This window comes from Eriocheir sinensis, chromosome 7, assembly GCF_024679095.1.
Source record: "Eriocheir sinensis breed Jianghai 21 chromosome 7, ASM2467909v1, whole genome shotgun sequence".
NCBI lineage: Eukaryota > Metazoa > Arthropoda > Malacostraca > Decapoda > Varunidae > Eriocheir > Eriocheir sinensis.
In genome coordinates, this window is record NC_066515.1 from 20,575,601 (window position 1) to 20,595,931 (window position 20,331).

Genomic DNA, 20,331 nt, shown 5'->3' on the forward strand with positions numbered 1-20,331 from the left:
CTCTTTTTCTTTAACCTATTCTCTTATTTTCACTTATCTCTTTCTTTCCTTCACCTTTTCCCTTCCCTCCACTTCTTTTATTCTTTTCTGCTTCTTCCCTTGTTATCCCTTCCCTTCCTTTCCTTTCCCTTCATCCATTCACTTCTCAAAACCACACCTTACTCTCCCTTCATCAATCAAACAAAACCATACCTTACACTTTTACTTCAAGACAATAATGATACACAATTTGACCTCACCTTCAACCCTGAGGTGACAGACACAGCAACACAAAAAAAACAGGTCACTATCTAATGTGCCACTAATGGGCTCGGGTCGTCCATTGGGTCATATCTTAAAACATTTCGTCGCCCAAGTTCACATATTTGACAAGGCTTTCGTGGGAGTTTCGGGCATTTCCAGGAGTAGTTTTGTGACCCTGGTGGTAGTTTGACCCTTCCTCTGTACCATGAAACTAAAGAAACGCATATTTGACAAGGCTTTCTTGGGAGTTTCGGGCATTTCCAGGAGTAGTTTTATGACCCTGGTGGTACTTTGACCCTTCTTCTGTACCATGAACCTATAGAAACACTCATCAGAACCCGATTGATCCCCTCTTTGACCTTTAGAAATACGTAATGTGAGAAGAGAATGTGTCTTATAAAACTGAACATAATCTTAAATGCATCAGGCTCCAATTACGACTGTTTTCCAAGGCCACAGAGAAGAATAACTGGGCTTTCATGGAGGGTAATTTTCTCGTTCAAGATGCAGGTCGTGTAAAACTATAACAAGGGTCACAAAAGAGTCGATGAATATCCCAGGAACTTCTTCTATGAGAGGCTCTTCAAACAGGCGAACTGAAGCGCCGATACACTTAAAAATACGAGTACTGGAATCGTCCGAGAAAATGACTACACGTGACTGAGTAAGGATGACTGGAGTAGCACATGATAAAAATTGATCGTTCCAATAATCTAAAATTCATCGAAAAGTAACAAACGTAGGTAACATAGGCGGTCTGTTTACGAGGGTGACGATATGTGCTCAACTATGGGTGACTGGGGTGGTACGTAGCATAATAATTTTGTACCGTTTGTCACTGATATAAACTGATCGTAAACATTTGCTCTACTGTGATGATTGGAGAACCCCGGTGAGGCATGAAAGTGCTATACAGGTTATTGATAAAAATTGACCTTTCCATTGCTTTTCTGTGATAGTGGTGGTAATAGTAGTAGTAGTTGCAGCAGTAGTAGACAATGAAGTAGAAGTGTAGTAGTAGTAGTAGTAGTAGTAGAGCTGACAATTCTAGTGCTTCTAAACACACAAAAATAATAATAATAATAATAATAATAACAACAATGGCTTGAAGTCTTGGCTACATAAATTTACAATGACATTTCTGCAACACATCGTAACTGGTTCAAAAATGTGTTGCTACTTTGTGTTGAGTTACCTATGTTCATAATAGTTAATAATACCCAAATGAACACCTCTGAGCATCATTGAGAGCGCACACACACACATACACACACACACACACACACACACACACACACACACACACACACTGATATCCTTATAATTCTAAATGTATACAACAACCTAATCATCATCATCATCATCATCATCAATAGTCAGTTTTTCATTGTGAGGTTACACACAAAACCTCGATATGTATATACAAACACAAACACACACACACACACACACACACACACACACACACACAAAATATGCATCACTAAACACTACACTTAGGTTAACAATTTTGCTGCATCATGAAAATCAACTAAACGCCTTGATATATATGTGGAATTAATTAAAATGGAAAAATAAAAATAATAATAATGAAAAATAAAGAATGAATTAAAACAGCAAATGAAAAAGAAAATCAGAAACTAGAAATATGAAAAAAAATATGACCAGAACTTTTTAATATAGCAAATGAAAGAGAATAAAAAAAATAAAAATAAATGAAAAAAAGAAATGTATAGGAAAACTAAATCTTATATATATATCAGTTAGCGTTTGGTGTTCACTTCTAATCCTACATCGCCCACCGCTAGGTAAAAGATTATAAAACATATCCGTCCCTTTGCATCACAAGACATACCTGTGTAGAAATTTACCTGTGATTAACGAAGGCAAATCAGTCACAGGTATATACTAAAACTCCTTTCCTCTTTTCTTTTCTTTCCCTCCTCTTTTCTTTTCTTCACCCCTTCCCTCTTTTCCTTTCATTTAACTTGCATTTTCATTCTTTCTCTGTTTCTTCTCCTCCAATCACTTATCTTATTCCTCTTTGTTTCCTCTCCTCTTTTATCTTCACCTCCTTTCCCTACTCTTCCCTTTCTTTCTCTTTACTTAGTTATCTATAAATTTAACACTAAGAAGAAAAAAAAAAAAGAGAAAAACAACTGGAAACTCTTATCTACCCTCCCCTTCCCTTCCTTTCCCCTACACTCATATCTACACATTCACCACGAAGAGAGAGAGAAATAGAGGGTGAGAGAGAGAGAAATGAACCCCTTCCAGTAACCCATCCCATCCCTTCCCTTCCCTATACTTTAAACAATAAGAAAGAGGAGAAAGAGAGAGAGAACATAAGATCTTTCCAGTAACCAATCCCATCCCTTCCCTTCTTTATACTTTAACCAATAAGAGAGAGAAGAAAGAAAGAGGGAGAGAGAGAGAAACAGACCCATCCTATCCCCTATCCCTCCCTTCCATTCCCTTTTCCACCCTACAAACTTACAACTATAGAAAAAAATTAAATGAAATACCATACGACCTTAAACTAGAGGAAGAGGAGAAGGAGAAGAAGGAGGAGGAGGAGGAGGAGGAAGAGGAGGTCAGAGGGTGGAGGAGGACACGGAGAGAGGACTTAGGGGCCATAGATCTTGAGGGTTCGGTCCATTGAGGTCGAGGCCAGGTAGGATGCGTTGGCCCCAAATCGTACACCTGTGGCCATCGCGGTGTGGTCGTTAAAGATTCGCAGGTCGTTCCACTGCTTGCACAGGTACACTCTGCAGGTAGATTTACATAGATTTACACAGATATCCAGACCCCACAGCCCCTGAAGACTAGGTAAGTGGTGTGTCCTTAAACCTAAATTACTCTTGAAAACCGAGAAAAAGAAATGATTAAGAAAGATTGATAATTAGTTTGTGATATCAAGAAAATGGAATAAAGAAAAAGTTTGATAATTGCTCGGGGAAACTATAAAAAAATTCCCCGAAGTGAAATTATATTCAATCAATGCTATTCTACTTTAGTGAATATTAAGTTGAAGGAAGTGAAATTATATGAAGTCAAATGCCACCTAGACTTTGGATTTCTACTTTACTGAATAATAAGTCGAAGGAAGTTAAATTATATGAAGTCAAATGCCACCAGGACTTAGCATTTTTACTTTAGTGAATATTAAGTTGAAAGAAGTTAAATTATATAAAGTCAAATGCTTGCCACCTAGACTTTGCATTTCTACTTCAGTGAATATTAAGTTAAAGGAAGTTAAATTATATGAAGTTAAATGCTTGCCACCTAGACTTTGCATTTGTACTTAGTGATTAGGTATTAAGTTAAAGGAAGTTAAATTATATGAAGTTAAATGCCACCAAGACTTTGCATTTCTACTTTAGGGAATATTAAGTTGAAAGAAGTTAAATTATATGAAGTCAAATGCTTGCCACCTAGACTTTGCATTCCTACTTTAGGGAATATTAAGTTGAAAGAAGTTAAATTATATGAAGTCAAATGCTTGCCACCTAGACTTTGCATTTCTACTTTAGGAATATTAAGTTGAAAGAAGTTAAATTATATGAAGTCAAATGCTTGCCACCTAGACTTTGCATTTCTACTTTAGGGAATATTAAGTTGAAAGAAGTTAAATTATATGAAGTCAAATGCTTGCCACCTAGACTTTGCATTTCTACTTTAGGGAATATTAAGTTGAAAGAAGTTAAATTATATGAAGTCAAATGCTTGCCACCTAGACTTTGCATTCCTACTTCAGTGAATATTAAGTTAAAGGAAGTGAAAATATATGAAGTCAAATGCCGCGAAGACTCTGGATTTCTACTTTAGTGAATATCAAGTCTAAGGAAGTTAAATTATATGGTCAAATGCCACCAAGACTTTGCATTTCTACTGTAGTGAGTAATAAGTCAAAGGAAGTGGCTGTCGAGCAAAGACCAACACACCAGACCAGCACCCACCTCACGTCAGTCCCAGCCACTGCCAGATAGGTGCCAGACTGGTCGAAGCTGAGGTCCATCACTTCGTAACCCTCGTCAAGCTGAATTGTGCGGAAGTTCTTGAGTTTGCGCAAATCCCAAAGCCTCACTGTTGAGTCCTCAGCAGCTGTGGCCAGATAGTAACCATTCTCACTGAAGGCGATGGAGCTGATGGCGCCGCTGTGTCCTGGGAAAGAGATATTTGTGTGAGTATTTTGTTTCTGAGTCAAGACCTATAGTAACTGTTTGGGGTTTTGTTAGGTTAAGTTAGGTTAAGTTTACGGTATCTTCAAACACATGATAGCCCACACCTTATGGTATAAATCAACAAAGAATGACCTCACTTTGTTGTATAGAAAGTCTCATTATTAAGGAAGCATATATGAGTTTTACGAGTTAAGACCTATAGTTACTGTTTGGGGTATTGTTAGGTTAGGTTAAGTTTAGGGTATCTTCAAACACATGATAGCCCGCACCTTATGGTATAAATCAACAAAGAATGACCTCACTCTGTTGTATAGAAAGTCTCATTAATAAGGAAGCGTATTTGAGTTTTTCGAGTTAAGACCTATAGTTACTGTTTGGGGTATTGTTAGGTTAGGTTAGGTTAAGTTTAGGGTATCTTCAAACACATGATAGCCAGCACCTTATGGTATAAATCAACAAAGAATGACCTCACTTTGTTGTATAGAAAGTCTCATTACTAAGGACCCATATATGAATTTTCTGAGTCAAGACCTATAGTAACTGTTTGGGGTTTTGTTAGGTTAGGTTAAGTTTAGGGTTTCTTCAAACACATGATAGCCTGCACCTTATGGTATCAATCAACAAAGAATGACCTCACTTTGTTGTATAAAAAGTCTCATTAGTAAGGAAGCATATATAAGTTTTCTGAGTTAAGACCTATAGTTACTGTTTGGGGTATTGTTAGGTTAGGTTAGGTTAAGTTTAGGGTATCTTCAAACACATGATAGCCAGCACCTTATGGTATAAATCAACAAAGAATGACCTCACTTTGTAGTATAGAAAGTCTCATTACTAAGGACCCATATATGAATTTTCTGAGTCAAGACCTATAGTAACTGTTTGGGGTTTTGTTAGGTTAGGTTAAGTTTAGGGTATCTTCAAACACATGATAGCCAGCACCTTATGGTATAAATCAACAAAGAATGACCTCACTTTGTTGTATAGAAAGTCTCATTACTAAGGACCCATATATGAATTTTCTGAGTCAAGACCTATAGTAACTGTTTGGGGTTTTGTTAGGTTAGGTTAAGTTTAGGGTTTCTTCAAACACATGATAGCCAGCACTTTATGATATAAATCAACAAAGAATGACCTCACTTTGTTGTATAGAAAGTCTCATTAGTAAGGAAGCATATATGAGTTTTCTGAGTTAAGACCTATAGTTACTGTTTGGGGTATTGTTAGGTTAGGTTAAGTTTAGGGTATCTTCAAACACATGATAGCTAGCACCTTATGGTATAAATCAACAAAGAATGACCTCACTTTGTTGTATAGAAAGTCTCATTGGTAAGGACCCATATATAAATTTTTCTGAGTCAAGACCTATAGTAACTGTTTGGGGTTTTGTTAGGTTAGGTTAAGTTTAGGGTATCTTCAAACACATGATAGCCCGCACCTTATGGTATAAATCAACAAAGAATGACCTCACTTTGTTGTACAGAAAGTCTCATTAGTAAGGAAGCATATATGAGTTTTCCGAGTTAAGACCTATAGTTACTGTTTGGGGTATTGTTAGGTTAGGTAAGGTTAAGTTTAGGGTATCTTCAAACACATGATAGCCAGCACCTTATGGTATAAATCAACAAAGAATGACCTCACTCTGTTGTATAGAAAGTCTCATTACTAAGGACCCATATATGAATTTTCTGAGTCAAGACTGTTTGGGGTTTTGTTAGGTTAGGTTAAGTTTAGGGTTTCTTCAAACACATGATAGCCCGCACCTTATGGTATAAATCAACAAAGAATGACCACACTCTGTTGTACAGAAAGTGTCATTAGTAAGGGAGCATATATGAGTTTTCTGAGTTAAGACCCATAGTTACTGTTTGGGGTATTGTTAGGTTAGGTTACCTTATGGTATAAATCAACAAAGAATGACCCCACTTTGTTGTATAGAAAGTCTCATTACTAAGGACCCATATATAAGTTTTCTGAGTTAAGACCTATAGTTACTTTTTGGGGTATTATTAGGTTAGGTTAGGTTAAGTTTAGGGTATCTTCAAACACATGATAGCCAGCACCTTATGGTATAAATCAACAAAGAATGACCTCACTTTGTTGTATTGAAAGTCTCATTAGTAAGGAAGCATATATGAATTTTCTGAGTTAAGACCTATAGTAACTGTTTGGGGTTTTGTTAGGTTAGGTTAAGTTTAGGTTATCTTCAAACACATGATAGCCAGCACCTTATGGTATAAATCAACAAAGAATGACCTCACTTTGTTGTATTGAAAGTCTCATTAGTAAGGAAGCATATATGATTTTTCTGAGTTAAGACCTATAGTAACTGTTTGGGGTTTTGTTAGGTTAGGTTAGGTTAAGTTTAGGGTATCTTCAAACACATGATAGCCAGCACCTTATGGTATAAATCAACAAAGAATGACCTCACTTTGTTGTATAGAAAGTCTCATTAGTAAGGAAGCATATATGAGTTTTCTGAGTTAAGACCTATAGTTACTCTTGGGGTTTTGTTAGGTTAAGATAGAAACAAGAAAGCACACCAAGAAAAACACTCATAGCATCTAATTATTTTCATTGTTTGGGTCAGCGTCTAGTGGGTTTTTTCTGTTGTTGTTATTGTTTTTTGCCCTTGACTTGCCTCCCTTGATGTAAAAAAAAAAAATAAAATAATAAAATAGCACCCCAACCTTAGCTTTCACGTGCGACTTACCGGGGAAGTTAGCGACATTGGAGCGTTCCTTGAGGTCCCAGATTTTGATGGTAGCGTCCTGTGTGCCTGTGCCGAGGATGAGGCCGTCGGGGTGGAACTGTGCAGCGGTGAGCGGGGAGCTGGCGGAGGCATCACAGACCTGTGGGGTGGTGACGGCAGGGAAGGGGGAGAGCGGTTACGACTGAACGGTGACGGAAATCAATGAAGGAAAGAGAAAGGGACGGAGCCATTGACTGACCATTAGTGAGACAAATTGATGAAGGAAAAAAAGAAGGGAAAAGCAGGGAGGAGGAAGAATGATTGAATAGACTATTAGTAAAAGAAAAAGGAGATTAGTCAGGTTCTCATACCCTTTTTATACTTCCAAGGTGCAGAAGCCTCATCAAATCATCACTTTATTAAATTCTAAGAGATGAAACAAATATAGAGTGAGGAATGCAGACACTATACACTGCTTATTGAGTAGACCCCAAATATCTGAGGTGTCAAGAAAGAGAAAGTGAAAGCAATGAGAGGGAAGGAGAAAGAGGGTGAGGGAATGGCAGTGAAGCAAAGCAATCATAAAACTCTCATTAAACTACCCAAGGCAATACTCACAACCTCTACAAAAGCTAAAAATGGGTGTATAGGCCTAGAATGTATAATATGATCCTCAGTAACACCAAAAAAGCGAAATATAGATCATAGATGTGTAGGCCCAAAATGTTCAACCTGGTAACAGAGACAGGACAAATTTGTGGCTTTAACATGTACCAGCAACGGCCAAATTTTTGACTTGACATAAACCCAAAAAAAATAGAAGATGCATAAACTGATCACAAATGCAGATATATATTGGTGGACTCTGGAGCGCCCTTCCTTCGTCTATGTTTGGACTCTTTCGGGAAGAGTGTATCAAGACACAATAACCATAACAACTGTCACTTAGGTTTAGGACAGACCACCTAGTTTGGGCCTTAGGGCCTGTGTGGTCTGGTTATCTATGTAATTCTATGTAATTCCTCCCAAAATTGACTTCTATTTTGGCCACATTACTTTTGTCTTTGTGGGAACAGTGATTAGCGGGCCTTTTTTTTTTACACCTTTTTTTGCTGCCAATGAGCTGTTTTCTTAGCTGTAAAAAAAATTAAATAAATAAATAAATAATGATTTGTGTGAGTGATGATTTTTTCCCATAAATTCGCTCAGAAGACCCTTTACGAAACATGATCCCCGCAGCTACCGGGTTAAGAATACGGGCTTCAATAACATGACAGTTCCTCTCGCTAACCTTGCAGAGAACACGTCCGGTCCTAATGTCCGAGAATGCCCAGTTGTGGTCGCGTGAAGCTGAGAGAAGGTAGTCCCCAGTGGCATGCAGGGACAGGCCCGTCACCGGCCCCTCGTGAGCGCGGATCAGCTGAAGAGTCTGGGAAGTGCCGACATTCCATACACGAATCTGTTGATGATTGGGTTATGTAAAGTTCGGTTAGGTTATGTAAGGTTAAGTATGGTGGTTAGGTTAGGTGGGGTAAGATTAGGGAAGGTTATGTAAGGTCAGGTTAGGTAAGATTAGGGAAAGTTAGGTCAGGTTTGGTAAGGTCTGGTTAGGTTGGGTATGGTTAGGGAAGGTTAAGTTAAGTAAGGTTAGGTTAGGTCTGGTTAGGTTAGGTCTGGTTAGGTTGGGTATGGTTAGGGAAGGTTAAGTTAAGTAAGGTTAGGTAAGGTAAGGTCATTAGGTTAGGTCTGGTTAGGTTGGGTAAGGTTAGGGAAGGTTAAGTAAGGTTAGGTTAGGTAAGGTCAAGTTAGGTTAGGTTAGATTTAGACATACATATAAATAAATACAATAATCATACACTAATAGATTAAAGGATAAAATGAGTGAAAGGAAGGCAAATAAAGGAGGAAACGAAATCCATGGTCAGGTTAGATTAGGTCCAGGCCCCTTTACCTGTGTGTCCGGGGAAGCAGTGATGACGGTGTCCTCGGTGGGGTGGTACACAACACACGAGACCTTCTTGGTGTGACCCTTCAGGATGGCAACGACCTGTAAGAGAAGGACACATGAGGAACCACTTACTATATTTTCTCTTCTCTTCTTTTGGTTCAAGGGTCTTATTTTATCAAGTTGGACAGGCTATGAGTCTCTCCTGCTCTTGATGACCGATTAGAATTTTACGCAGCTCTTTTATATTTTCTCTTTTCTTTTGGTTCAAGGGTCTTATTTTATCAAGTTGGACAGGCTATGAGTCTCTCCTTTTTTTTTTTTTTTTTTTTTAAAACTAAGGAGACAGTTCAAGGGTGTAAAGAAACATATAAAAAAAAGCCCGCTACTCACTGCTCCTGAGAGACTCTTATGACCGATTAGAATTTCACGCAGCTCTTTTACATTTTCTCTTTTCTTTTGGTTCAAGGGTCTTATTTTATCTAGTTGGACAGGCTATGAGTCTCTCCTGCTCTTGATGACCGATTAGAATTTCATGCAGCTCTTTGGGTAACGATATGGCTACAGTAGATAAGGTTGCCAAACTCTCTTATTCCACTGTCAGATTCTGTAAACTTCGTATTTTGTATTTTATGAAGTTATGTGGATACTTTGGCTTTTTAACTCCATTTTTGGTGACGGAATTAGTTAGATGTGCTGGATTTCCACAGTGGTAAGTCGACACATTACAAACTCAGTCGTAAAAAGTGATAGAAAAAAATCAACAAAACCAACTAACACAGCCTTAAAAATCAGTTCAAAACAGACAAATCAGCCAGACTATTGTTACTATAGACTGATTCATAAGGTAAAGACAATAAGATAACAGGATAAGGTAAAGCTAACAAGGCCGAGCGACCCACCTGCTCCGTGTCCTTGTTGAAGACCGTTGCGTTCTTGTCGCTGCCGCCGGTCACGATCTTGCTGGTGTCCTTCTGGTGCACGTCAAGAGCCAGGATGCCGGGCACGGAGGCGCTGTGAAGACCCTGCGGAAGACGCCATTATTATTTTTTGTATCTTTTTTGTTGTTATTTTTGCCTTGAGCTGCTGTTTCCTTTGCTATAAAACATAAATAAGCAAAAAAAAAAAGTAATGTACAGGATGTGAGCCTTGTGAGGTTAGAGTGGTGATGGCAACAATAGTTTTTTTTATTATTTCTGTATCTTTTTTATTGTTTTCCTTTCGTCTTTAAAATAAATAAACAAGAGTAACGTACGGGATGCGAGGCCAGGGTGGTGTAGCCTCGGATCTGCTCGGCCGGTGTAAGCCCCTCCGGCACCGTGCGTCCACGTCTCTTGCGCTCCTGGGTGAGAATGGTGGCCGTGTCCTGCAGCCGCGCCACCACCTCCTCCGTCAGCCCTGCACCCTCGCTAGGCACATCCGCTGCACCGCCGGCCTCAGCTGTGGCGGCCTGGGGAGGGAGGGAAAGGGGAGGTTGAGAGGTTGAATAGTGAAGAAGTTGAGAAGTTGTAAGGTTAAGGGAGAGAAAAGTGCAGAGGTTATGAAGTTGTGAGGTTGTAAGGTGAAGAACTTGAAAGGTTGAGAGGTTGTAAAGGCGAGATTTTAAGGTTGAGAAGTTGAGGGAGAAAATAGTGGAGAGATTGTATAGTTGAGATATTGAGAGGTTGTAAGGTGGAGAGGTTGAGGGATTAAGATTTTCAACAGTTCTGATCTTTCGAGAGAGGAGTAAACAGTGAAAAAAATATAGTGTTGATGGTGGTTCTGATGTTAAGTAGCATTGATGGTGCTAATTATAAGGGGTACAAATAGTGCAGTGCAAATATTAAGTGGCACTGCTGGTGAAAAATCGAGTTGTGTTAATGGTACTGGTGTTGTTAAATGGTGTAAATGATGTTAAGTGGTGTCAAGGGGTGTACTTACGATGGTTGGCCCAGCAGGAGCGGCCGGGGCAATACCAGCTTGGGGTTTCAGCGTGGCCAGGGCCTCTCGCGCAGCCGTCACCTCCTTGTTGAGACGGGCGATCACACGGGTGGCTGCGTCATGCTGGTATAAGGCATGACTATGGGGAGGAAGGAGGAGGAGGAGAAGAAAAACAAGGTTAGAATCGGACAATACAGTATGGTGCGTTGCGATTCCTATATCATTAGTACCAAGGTAAAATGATCATGTATGTGTGTATGTCTGTATCACCTGAGTTCCTGGCGAGCGGTCTGGAGCTGCTGGCGGAGGGTGAAGGAGTGCAGCATGACGGCATCCCACTCGTCCTGCAGAGCCTTCAGGATGGCGGGGATACTGGTGGCACTGGGCGGTTTGGGCTTAGCGACTGGCGGCACTGTGGAGGGGGGGGGGGGTGAAGTGGTTGTGTTTTTTCTTTTTACATCAGAGGACACGGCTCAAGGGCAACAAAAAGAGTAAAAATAAAAAAATAAAAAGCCCGCTATTTGCCGCTCGGTTGTGGTCATTATTATTATTTTTATTATCTTATCATTATTTTTGTTTCCATTCTTGTAACCTTCCTCCTCATCATCATCATCATTATTTTATTACTCATCATCCTCTTTCTCATTATCATCTCCCTTCTCATCATCATTATCTAGTTATTCATTGTCATCTTCCTCAGCTTTATCTTATCATTATCAGTTTCATTATCCTCCAACTCCTTTATTATTTTCACCTCTTCCTTTTTGTTTTTCTCCTTCTCCTCTCGAAAAGATGAACCCCAACACAGAAATAAGAAAGCACGCACAGAGAAAAATGAAAGAAATAAAAAATGAAAGAAAGAAAAAGAAGACAACATAAGGAGCAGGACACAGCCAAGGAAAGATATAACAAAAAAAGAAAAAAAAAAAAAAAAGAAAGAAAACAACAGGAGCAGGACACAGCTGGCCACCTTAACCCGGTAGCAGCAGGGATCATGTTTCTTAATGGTCACTCTAAGCGAGAAAAATGAGAAAAAATCATCACTCACACAGATCATTTCATTATACATATCAAAGCATTTGTTATCAGTTTATGCATCATTTATTTTGGGGGTTTAATATCATGGCACAAATTTGGCCTGTTGCTGCAACACGGTAAAGCCACAACTTTGGCCCGTCGCTGCTACTGGGTTAAGGTCAATGAGGTGGTCAACAGAAAGAAAGAAAATAATAATAAGAAAGAATGAAAACAATAGAAAGAAGAAAGAAGAGAGAAAGACACTAGAACCAGGACACAGCTGCCCACCTTTAAGTTCAATGAGCTGGTCAACAGAGAGTTCCTTATTGGTGATGGGGTCAGTGCCATTCTCGGCGATGTATTTCTCCAGTAGCCGGCGCTCAAACACGGCACCCGAGAGCGGCGACACCACGGGCTGGTCTGGCACCTCGCTGCTGACTGGAAACCAAGGGACATAAGCATTAGTTGGGTAGTGAGGGAATATGGAGATTAGCTTAGCCTTCCCTGCCACCATTTACAACAACAGCGCAATGTGAGGCATATCACATGCATTTATCATAAATAATTAAACTTAACCAATGTAACCAAGGTATACTTAAGTCTAACCTAACATGACCTAACTTGTAAAATATGGTGAATAAAAATACTGATGAGGATAGTGATAAAATGGAGATAAGAAAAATGGCAAAGAGAAGAAGGAGGAGGAGGAGGAGGAGGATATAGGAAAAGTCTCCCCATTATTCTGAAGAGCTTGAAAACTTTAAAAAAATATAATTGAAACCATAGATAGAGTGCACTGGGTTATGGTATTGCCATCTAAAACTTAAGAAAATTGCTCCTGGGCCCTGAAATCAGCTCTAAGGAAAATCCGTAATAATAATAATAATAATTTAATTTGCTCAGCGGCAGAAGCTACATGTTAAACGCCCTAGGAAGCATCTATTACAAGACAAAGGTGGATTTGAAACTTGAAACTCATTGAAACTAATTTATAAAGACTTTGGGGCAAAAATAATGATGCTTAGGCCCTTCAGTTCGCCTATTTGAAAACCTCACGTAGAAGTTGCTGGGATTTTCATGGACTGTTTTGTGACCCTAGTGATAGTTCAACTTGAAATGTATTGAAACTATTAATAAAGACATCGGGGGAATAACAATGATGCTTGGGCCATGATAAACAAGAAACACAAGTAACAAGTAAATACACCCTCTCGAAAACCCAATAGTGGCTTATGATAAACGCCCTAGAAAGCATCAACTACATGACAAGAGCCGCTTTTAAACCTGAAAATCATTAAAACTGTAGATAAAAAGAATAAAAAGTAGAAATTGTCATAATATCGCCGTCTGTGACCCTTTGTAAACCCCTTCAGTGGCTTGTGATAATCGCCTCAGGAACCATTGACTACATGACAAGGGTGATTTTAAACTTGAAACTAAAAATATAAAGGGATAAAAAGTAGAGAGTCATAATATCGCCTCCTATGACCCTAAAATAAGACCTTTCGTACACCCCGTGAGCGGCTTCTGATAAACCCCTCAGGAACCTTTCTTTACATGACAAGGGTGATTATAAACTTGAAACTAAAAATATAAAGGGATAAAAAGTAGAGTCATAATATCGCCTCCTATGACCCTAAAATAAGACCTTTCGTAAACCCCATAAGCAGCTTGTGATAAACACCTTAGGAACCATTGATTACATGACAAGGGTGATTTTAAACTTGGAACTATATATAAAAAGGAATAAAAAGTGGAAAAGGTCATAATATCGCCTTATGTGACCCTAAAATAAGACCTTTCGTAAACCCCGTAAGCAGCTCATGATAAACGCCTCAGGAACCTTTAATTACATGACAAGGGTAATTATAAACTAGGAACTATAAATATAAAGGGATAAAAATTAGAAAGGGTCATAATATCGCCTTTATGACCCTAAAATAAGACCCCGTAAACGGCTTGTGATAAACGCCTCAGGAACCTTTAATTACATGTCAAGGGTGATTTTAAACTTGAAGCAATAAATATAAATGGACATAAAGCAGAAAGGGTCATAATATCGCCTTCTATGACCCTAAAATAAGACCCCAAAAGCGGCTTGTGATAAACGCCTCAGGAACCATTGACTACATGACAAGGGTGATTTTAAACTTGAAACTATAAATATAAAGGGATAAAAAGTAGAAAGGGTCATAATACCGCCTCCTAAGACCCTTAAATACGCCATAATGTTAATAACTTTGAATTTCGGAGCCAGCAGCGTGGTGTGCGGCGTCTGCATCCTCCGCTTCTGACCTTAATTACTCCTGTTTTAAGCATATTTCTAAGTCCCCAAGCCGCCCAATTATCGCCAGGTAGCTAAGGTATCTTCCCGCACCAAGAAAACGTGTCAGAATTACGTATTGTTCGGAAAAATACGAAAAATATGAACGTACTTGCGCAAACTAGAGCCATGGTTTGTTTATATAGTCAAGCGAGCAACTGAAGAGGTGTGGGGATTTTTTGGGCATTAAAGAAAATAATATATATAAGTAGTTGTTAATTTAGTAGATAAGTATTAAATCTTCTGTTCCTGCTAATGATAATGGGTTCAGTAATATGAATGTAATGGTTTGTTTATATAGTCAAGCGAGCAGGTCAAGAGGTGTGGAGTCTTGTTGCCAAATTAGCATCCTCAGCATATTGTATTTTCCGGTTTCTACCTCTTAACTATTGCCAAAAAATCAGGAATTGACATTTTTAACGAGAAATATAAATAAATCTTGTTATCAGGGCCCAGGAGACAGTTCTGGGGTCGGAAATCGGTAAATATGAGACTGAGAAGGACAATCTGGCAGCGTTGCTTAGAATTTTGGGCATCAAGGAAAAATAATATATGAAAGTAGTTGTTAATTTAGTAGATAAGCATTAAATCTTCTCTTCCTGCTAATAATAATGTGTTTGGTTATGCAATATCTCTTTAAAACTCATAATACTGCAATAATATGTGTTGTCATATGAAATTTTCGTATGGAATAATAACTACGGTAATGAACTGAAATAAACGTGCATTGTAGTTTTATATAACGTTTTTATTTAATTTTCTTATACATTGATGGGAAAATAATGGAGTGAGGGAAGGCGAGGAGGAAAGATGAATTTTTGTTTATGTAGTCAAACGAGCAACTGAAGAAATTTGAACTATCATACCTCCATTAAAAAAAGTATTGTAGTTTAATATGACGCTTGTATTAATCTTTAACTTATATAATGAAATACTGGAGGTGAAGGAAGGCGAGAAGAAAGAAGAAGGATTTATTTATACAGTCCACCAAGGCACTGAGGTAGTCTGACCTCATAAAAAAGCGTATTATAGTAGTATACAGTATTATAATAGTATATAGCATTATAGTATGCCATCTGTATTATTTTTAAGCTTATATAATGAATTACTGGAAGGCGAGGGAAAGCGAGGAGGGAGGGGAGGGGTGGCGGCCCGGCAGAGCGTGTGACAGCATCATGGTGAGAGGATTGGCTGTCTTCTTCCTCCTGGCGGGGGCGTGTCTGGCGCTGGCGGAGGACGTGGTGGACAAGGGCGTCGCTAAGGCCAGGGTGGAGGTGAGGCAGGGCGCGGGGCTGTGGCAGGGGCGGCAAGGGAAGGGGAAAGGGTCAAGCAGGGTGTGTGTCTGTTGTGGGGATGTCTTGTTTTTCTTTTTTTTCCCGTTATTTTGTTTGTTTTTGTTTTTTTCCTGTTATTTTGGTTATTTTTTGTGTTATGTAGGTGTTTTTGTGTTTTTCCTGTTTTTTGTTTTTTTTCCGTTTTTGTTTTTTTTTCCTGTTGGGGTTTTGGCGTTTTTTCCAGTTTTTTTTTTCGTTATTTTAGTTTTTCCGTTATTTATTTTTTTTCGGTAATTTTGGTGTTTGTTTGTTTCCTGTTATTTTGGTGTTTTTTGTTTTTTTCTGTTTTCGTTCGTTAATTTCAGTCATAGAATATTCAACGTGACTAAAACCTATTGAACGGGAGGAAAAAATGCTCATAAACAGGTAAAGTCATTGCGTGTGTGTGAGAGAGAGAGAGAGAGAGGGGGTGGGGGGTGGAGGGAAGTGTCAAATCTATTCTCAAATCTAGGTTTAGTTTATTTCTCTCTAACTTATATAACTCAAGACGGGTGAGTTAATCTGAGCTGACGAATCCTAAACTCAGCCCTAGATTGAGTTTAACCTAAATCGACCCAACCCTTCCTCCGTTACTTAATTAACCCGGATTTATCAAACGAGAGAGAGAGAGAGAGAGAGAGAGAGAGAGAGAGAGAGAGAGAGAGAGACTACCGTAGGATATTTAAATACGGTTACCTATGCAATGTTACACACACACACACACACACACACACACACACAGAGAGAGAGAGAGAGAGAGAGAGAGAGAGAGAGAGAGAGAGAGAGAGACCACCGTAAAATTTTCAAATGCGGTTATGCAATGTACCTTTAACAATACACAATCAATCAATGTTATACAGACGTAGTGAGAGAATATAGTTTAATTTCCATTATTGCTAGAAAGCCAACAACGTGGAAGGATTTTTTTACGTAATGCAGAAGACGTACAGCGCCTTATAATATAACTGATAAGAGTGCTTCCGCGGCCTCGTTCTCAGTAGATTGATAATAATGATAATAAGTCATTCAACGTCGTATACGTGATAATGGGAACGTCCTTATACAGTCTTTGCAGGTTAAGAATATCTATTGTGCGGGACTTTGAGACTCGTATACTATTGATCGAACTCCTTTATATTGAATGATAAATAGTAATGATAGTGAATGGTAAATATAGATGATAAATTCCCTTCCCTCCTCCCCGCACCCACTACCAACCTCCTCACCACCCCTTCATTTCCTCCCCACCACCATCATTATCTCCCCCTCCCCCTACACCAAGTTTCTCTCCCTTCTGTTTCCTCCTTACTTTCCCTTATCGGCAGCTGGTGATCTCTCTCTCTCTCTCTCTCTCTCTCTCTCTCTCTCTCTCTCTCGTTCTTTTTTCTCTGTATTGCTTTTGTCTTATCAGTCTCTCTCTCTCTCTCTCTCTCTCTCTGGTTCTTTTGTTTTGTCTTCATTCCCTTTGTCAGCATTAGTTTCTCTCTCTCTCTCTCTCTCTCTCTCTCTCTGGTTCTTTTGTTTTGTCTTTATTCCATTTGTCAGCATTAGTCTCTCTCTCTCGCTCTCTCTCTCACACACACACACACACACACACACACACACACACGGCCGCCTGTCATTGGTCCACGCTGACTTACACCACCATGCCACGTGCTGTTACAAACGTACGTGGCGTTTGCGTGGGAACAGAAACACCTGTTGTCAGCGTGCGTGTGGGTGTGAACATCTGTCACTTGCATCTTATTATCAGAACACTTGTTTCATCCCATGCCTTGCGCCGCCTTTCTCCTTCCGTCATGTTTGGGGTTTTAAGTTAAATATCAATCATTTCCTCCTGCCTACGACTTAAACTTTAAAGATGGGAGTATCGATGGGAGTATCAAGTAAAGTTTTGGGCATTCACTATAGCTGCGCGTGGCATCTGTGCTCATCTCCGTGGCATCTTTTTTTTTTTTACTTCTAATAAACACTATTTGGAGGATCAGCCATAGTGCATGCGAGCTCCTTTTTTTCTTTTATTTTGCGCCCTTGAGTTGCCTCCTTTCACACACACACACACACACACATTCTTATCCATGTTTTTGTTTCTCTTTTTTTTCCTTCTGACTTATTCATCTATTCATTACCTTCATTCACACACACACACACATACCGTACTTTCTTTCTTATCCCTCTTTGTTTGTCTCTTTCTCTCACTCATTCATCTATTCATTACCTTCATTCACACACACACACACACATACCGTACTTTCTTTCTTATCCCTCTTTGTTTGTCTCTTTCTCTCACTCATTCATCTATTCATTACCTTCATTCACACACACACACACACACACATACCGTACTTTCTTTCTTATCCCTCTTTTTGTCTACTTTCTCTCTTACTTATTCATCTATTCATAACCTTCATTCACTTATTTTGGGCGTTTTCTTTTTCCAGAGCTGCAGTGGATGACAGCTCAACAGGTATCCTGGAGCGAAGCAATTCATCCAGGAGGACCTCCCGCTCTTGTATCCTTTCACTGCTGCCAAGAACCAGACTTTTTTTTATATGGGTAGACTATTAATTTATTTGACTGAACATTATAAGCAAATTTGTTGTTTAGTATTTCAGCCATGCATGTCTGAGTAAGGTTCCTTGATAGCCTCTCAGCCACAACACCAAGTTCCTTACATTCTATAGAGTATATTGAGGCTCAACAATATATTTTAAAGGGTATACGATATGGAAAGCAAGTAGCAGTTTAGTATTTGAGCCATCAATGTCCGAGTAAGGATCCTTGACAGCCCCTCAGCCACAAAACCAAGATCCAGACATTCTATATGGTAGACTCAACAATTTATTTTCCAGGGTAGGATATGGAAAGTAAGTACCAGTTTAGCATTTCAGCCTATAGACAGTCTCTCATCCTCAGCCACAATTCAAAGTTCCAGACATTTAGACTCTTAACACTATTTTTTTTTAAGAGTATGGGATGAAGCATGTTTCCAGTTAGGTATTTCAGCCATCCTTATCCAAATTAGTTTCATTTACAGCCTTTCAGCCACAAGTTAACTTCCAGCCTTTTCATATGGGTAGACTCTCAACTCTAGCTTCCTCTACATGTTATTCATACTCTTAGCAAGTTTTCTATTTAATATTTCACCCACCCTCGTCCCATTTAGTTTCCTTGACAGCCCAACACTTAGGGTCGTATTATAGACATTTCGTTGCCCAAAAACACTTATTTGACAAGGCTTTCGTAGGAGTTGTGGGCATTTCCAGGGGTAGTTTTATGACTCTGCAGTGGTAGTGTGACCCTTCCTTTGTACCATGAACCTGAAGAAACACTCGTTGGAACCCGACTGACCCTCTCTCTGACCTTTAGGAATAGCTGATGTGAGGAGCGAAGTGTCTTGTAATACCAACCTTACAACACCAAAGTCCACAAGTTTTATGTAGGTACTTATTTTATTTGCTGAGGGTATGAGATGAAGCATGTTTCCAGTTTGGTGTTTCAACCATCCATGTTCCAGTTAGTTTCCTTGACAGCCCATCACTCACAATACCAAAGTCCACAGTTTTTTTTTTAGGTACTTATTTTATTTGCTGAGGGTATGAGATGAAGCATGTTTCCAGTATAGTGTTTCACCCACCCTCATCCTAGTTAGTTTCCTTGACAGCCCAACATTCACAATACCAAAGTCCACAAGTTTCATATAGGTAGACTCTTATTTTATTTGCCGAGGGTATGAGATGAAGCATGTTTCCAGTACAGTGTTTCAGCCATCCATGTCCCAGTTAGTTTCCTTGACAGCCCATCACTCACAATACCAGTCCACAAGTTTCATATAGGTAGACTCTTAATTTTATAAGTGTTTCAGCCATCCATGTCCCAGTTAGTTTCCTTGACGGACTCTCAGCCACAACACTAAGTTCCAGCACATTGGAGGAGCGGCGCCTGAGCTGCTTCTGCTCAACAAACAAGACCAGGAGCTTGAGCGCTTCGACCTCAAGAAGCTGTCGCGTGAGGAAATCAATGAGCTCATGATCAAGAAGGGATTTTACAAGAAGTCCAGCAAGGATGAGCAGGTCCCAGAGGAATACCAGGAAGGCCCCTACATGGAGAAGGAGGAGCTATAGAAGTGTACCTACCCATAGCCTGTTTTCTCAAGCATATCGGCACCTCAGCTCGACTCTTTGAAAAGCCTCTCTCTAGAAGTTGCTGGGGTTTTCACGTGGTGTTTTGTGACCTTGGTGATGGTTTAACCCGACCTTTGTACTATCTTAAAAGGAAAAGTCACCCCCCCATGAGAACACTGTTAATCTATTCTGAGGGCTTGGAAAATAGTTGTAATGGGAGCCCGATACGTTTAAGAATACAGGCCTTCTAGTCTTTTTTTTTAAATTGTGCTTAAATAATTCCCCATTTTTAGAGGTATTTTTCTAGATTCTTACACAACTGCTCCAGGTACTTAATTCATTGTTAATTGATGATGCTCTATGTGAGTCGATTTTCCAACGCACAGCATATTGGCTTGTGGGGGCGACAGTGTGGGGGGCGAGGGAGCCATTCATGAAGGGGCTGGTGGAAAGGGCTGCTGTCCACGCCACTCCCGGAACTCCTCGGTCTCCCTCACCCTCCGACTGTGTCCTTCACGTGCCAAGACTTTGAATAAATAATCTAAACTACCTTTATTTACTTACCCTATGCAA

At 39.5% G+C, this 20,331-nt stretch overlaps 1 protein-coding gene and 1 pseudogene across 2 annotated transcripts; one reads left to right on the forward strand and one right to left on the reverse strand.

Annotated features, from left to right (window-relative positions):
• Positions 1-188: 188 nt before the first annotated feature.
• LOC126994503 (pre-mRNA-processing factor 19-like) lies at positions 189-14,500 on the reverse strand. The gene is made up of 11 exons (XM_050853819.1): positions 14,434-14,500; positions 12,287-12,436; positions 11,252-11,393; positions 10,982-11,120; positions 10,317-10,511; positions 9,964-10,086; positions 9,068-9,163; positions 8,408-8,575; positions 7,138-7,276; positions 4,203-4,407; positions 189-3,011 (listed from the first exon to the last, which is right to left on the reverse strand). The coding sequence occupies exons 1-11, from the start codon at positions 14,450-14,452 to the stop codon at positions 2,870-2,872; spliced, it is 1,518 nt and encodes a 505-aa protein (XP_050709776.1). The 5' UTR covers positions 14,453-14,500; the 3' UTR covers positions 189-2,869.
• A 937-nt stretch (positions 14,501-15,437) lies between these two features.
• On the forward strand, positions 15,438-20,307 carry LOC126994517 (selenoprotein M-like; annotated as a pseudogene). The gene is made up of 3 exons (XR_007749238.1): positions 15,438-15,595; positions 18,076-18,146; positions 19,539-20,307. The product of XR_007749238.1 is annotated as a selenoprotein M-like (transcript).
• The last annotated feature ends 24 nt before the right edge of the window (positions 20,308-20,331 follow it).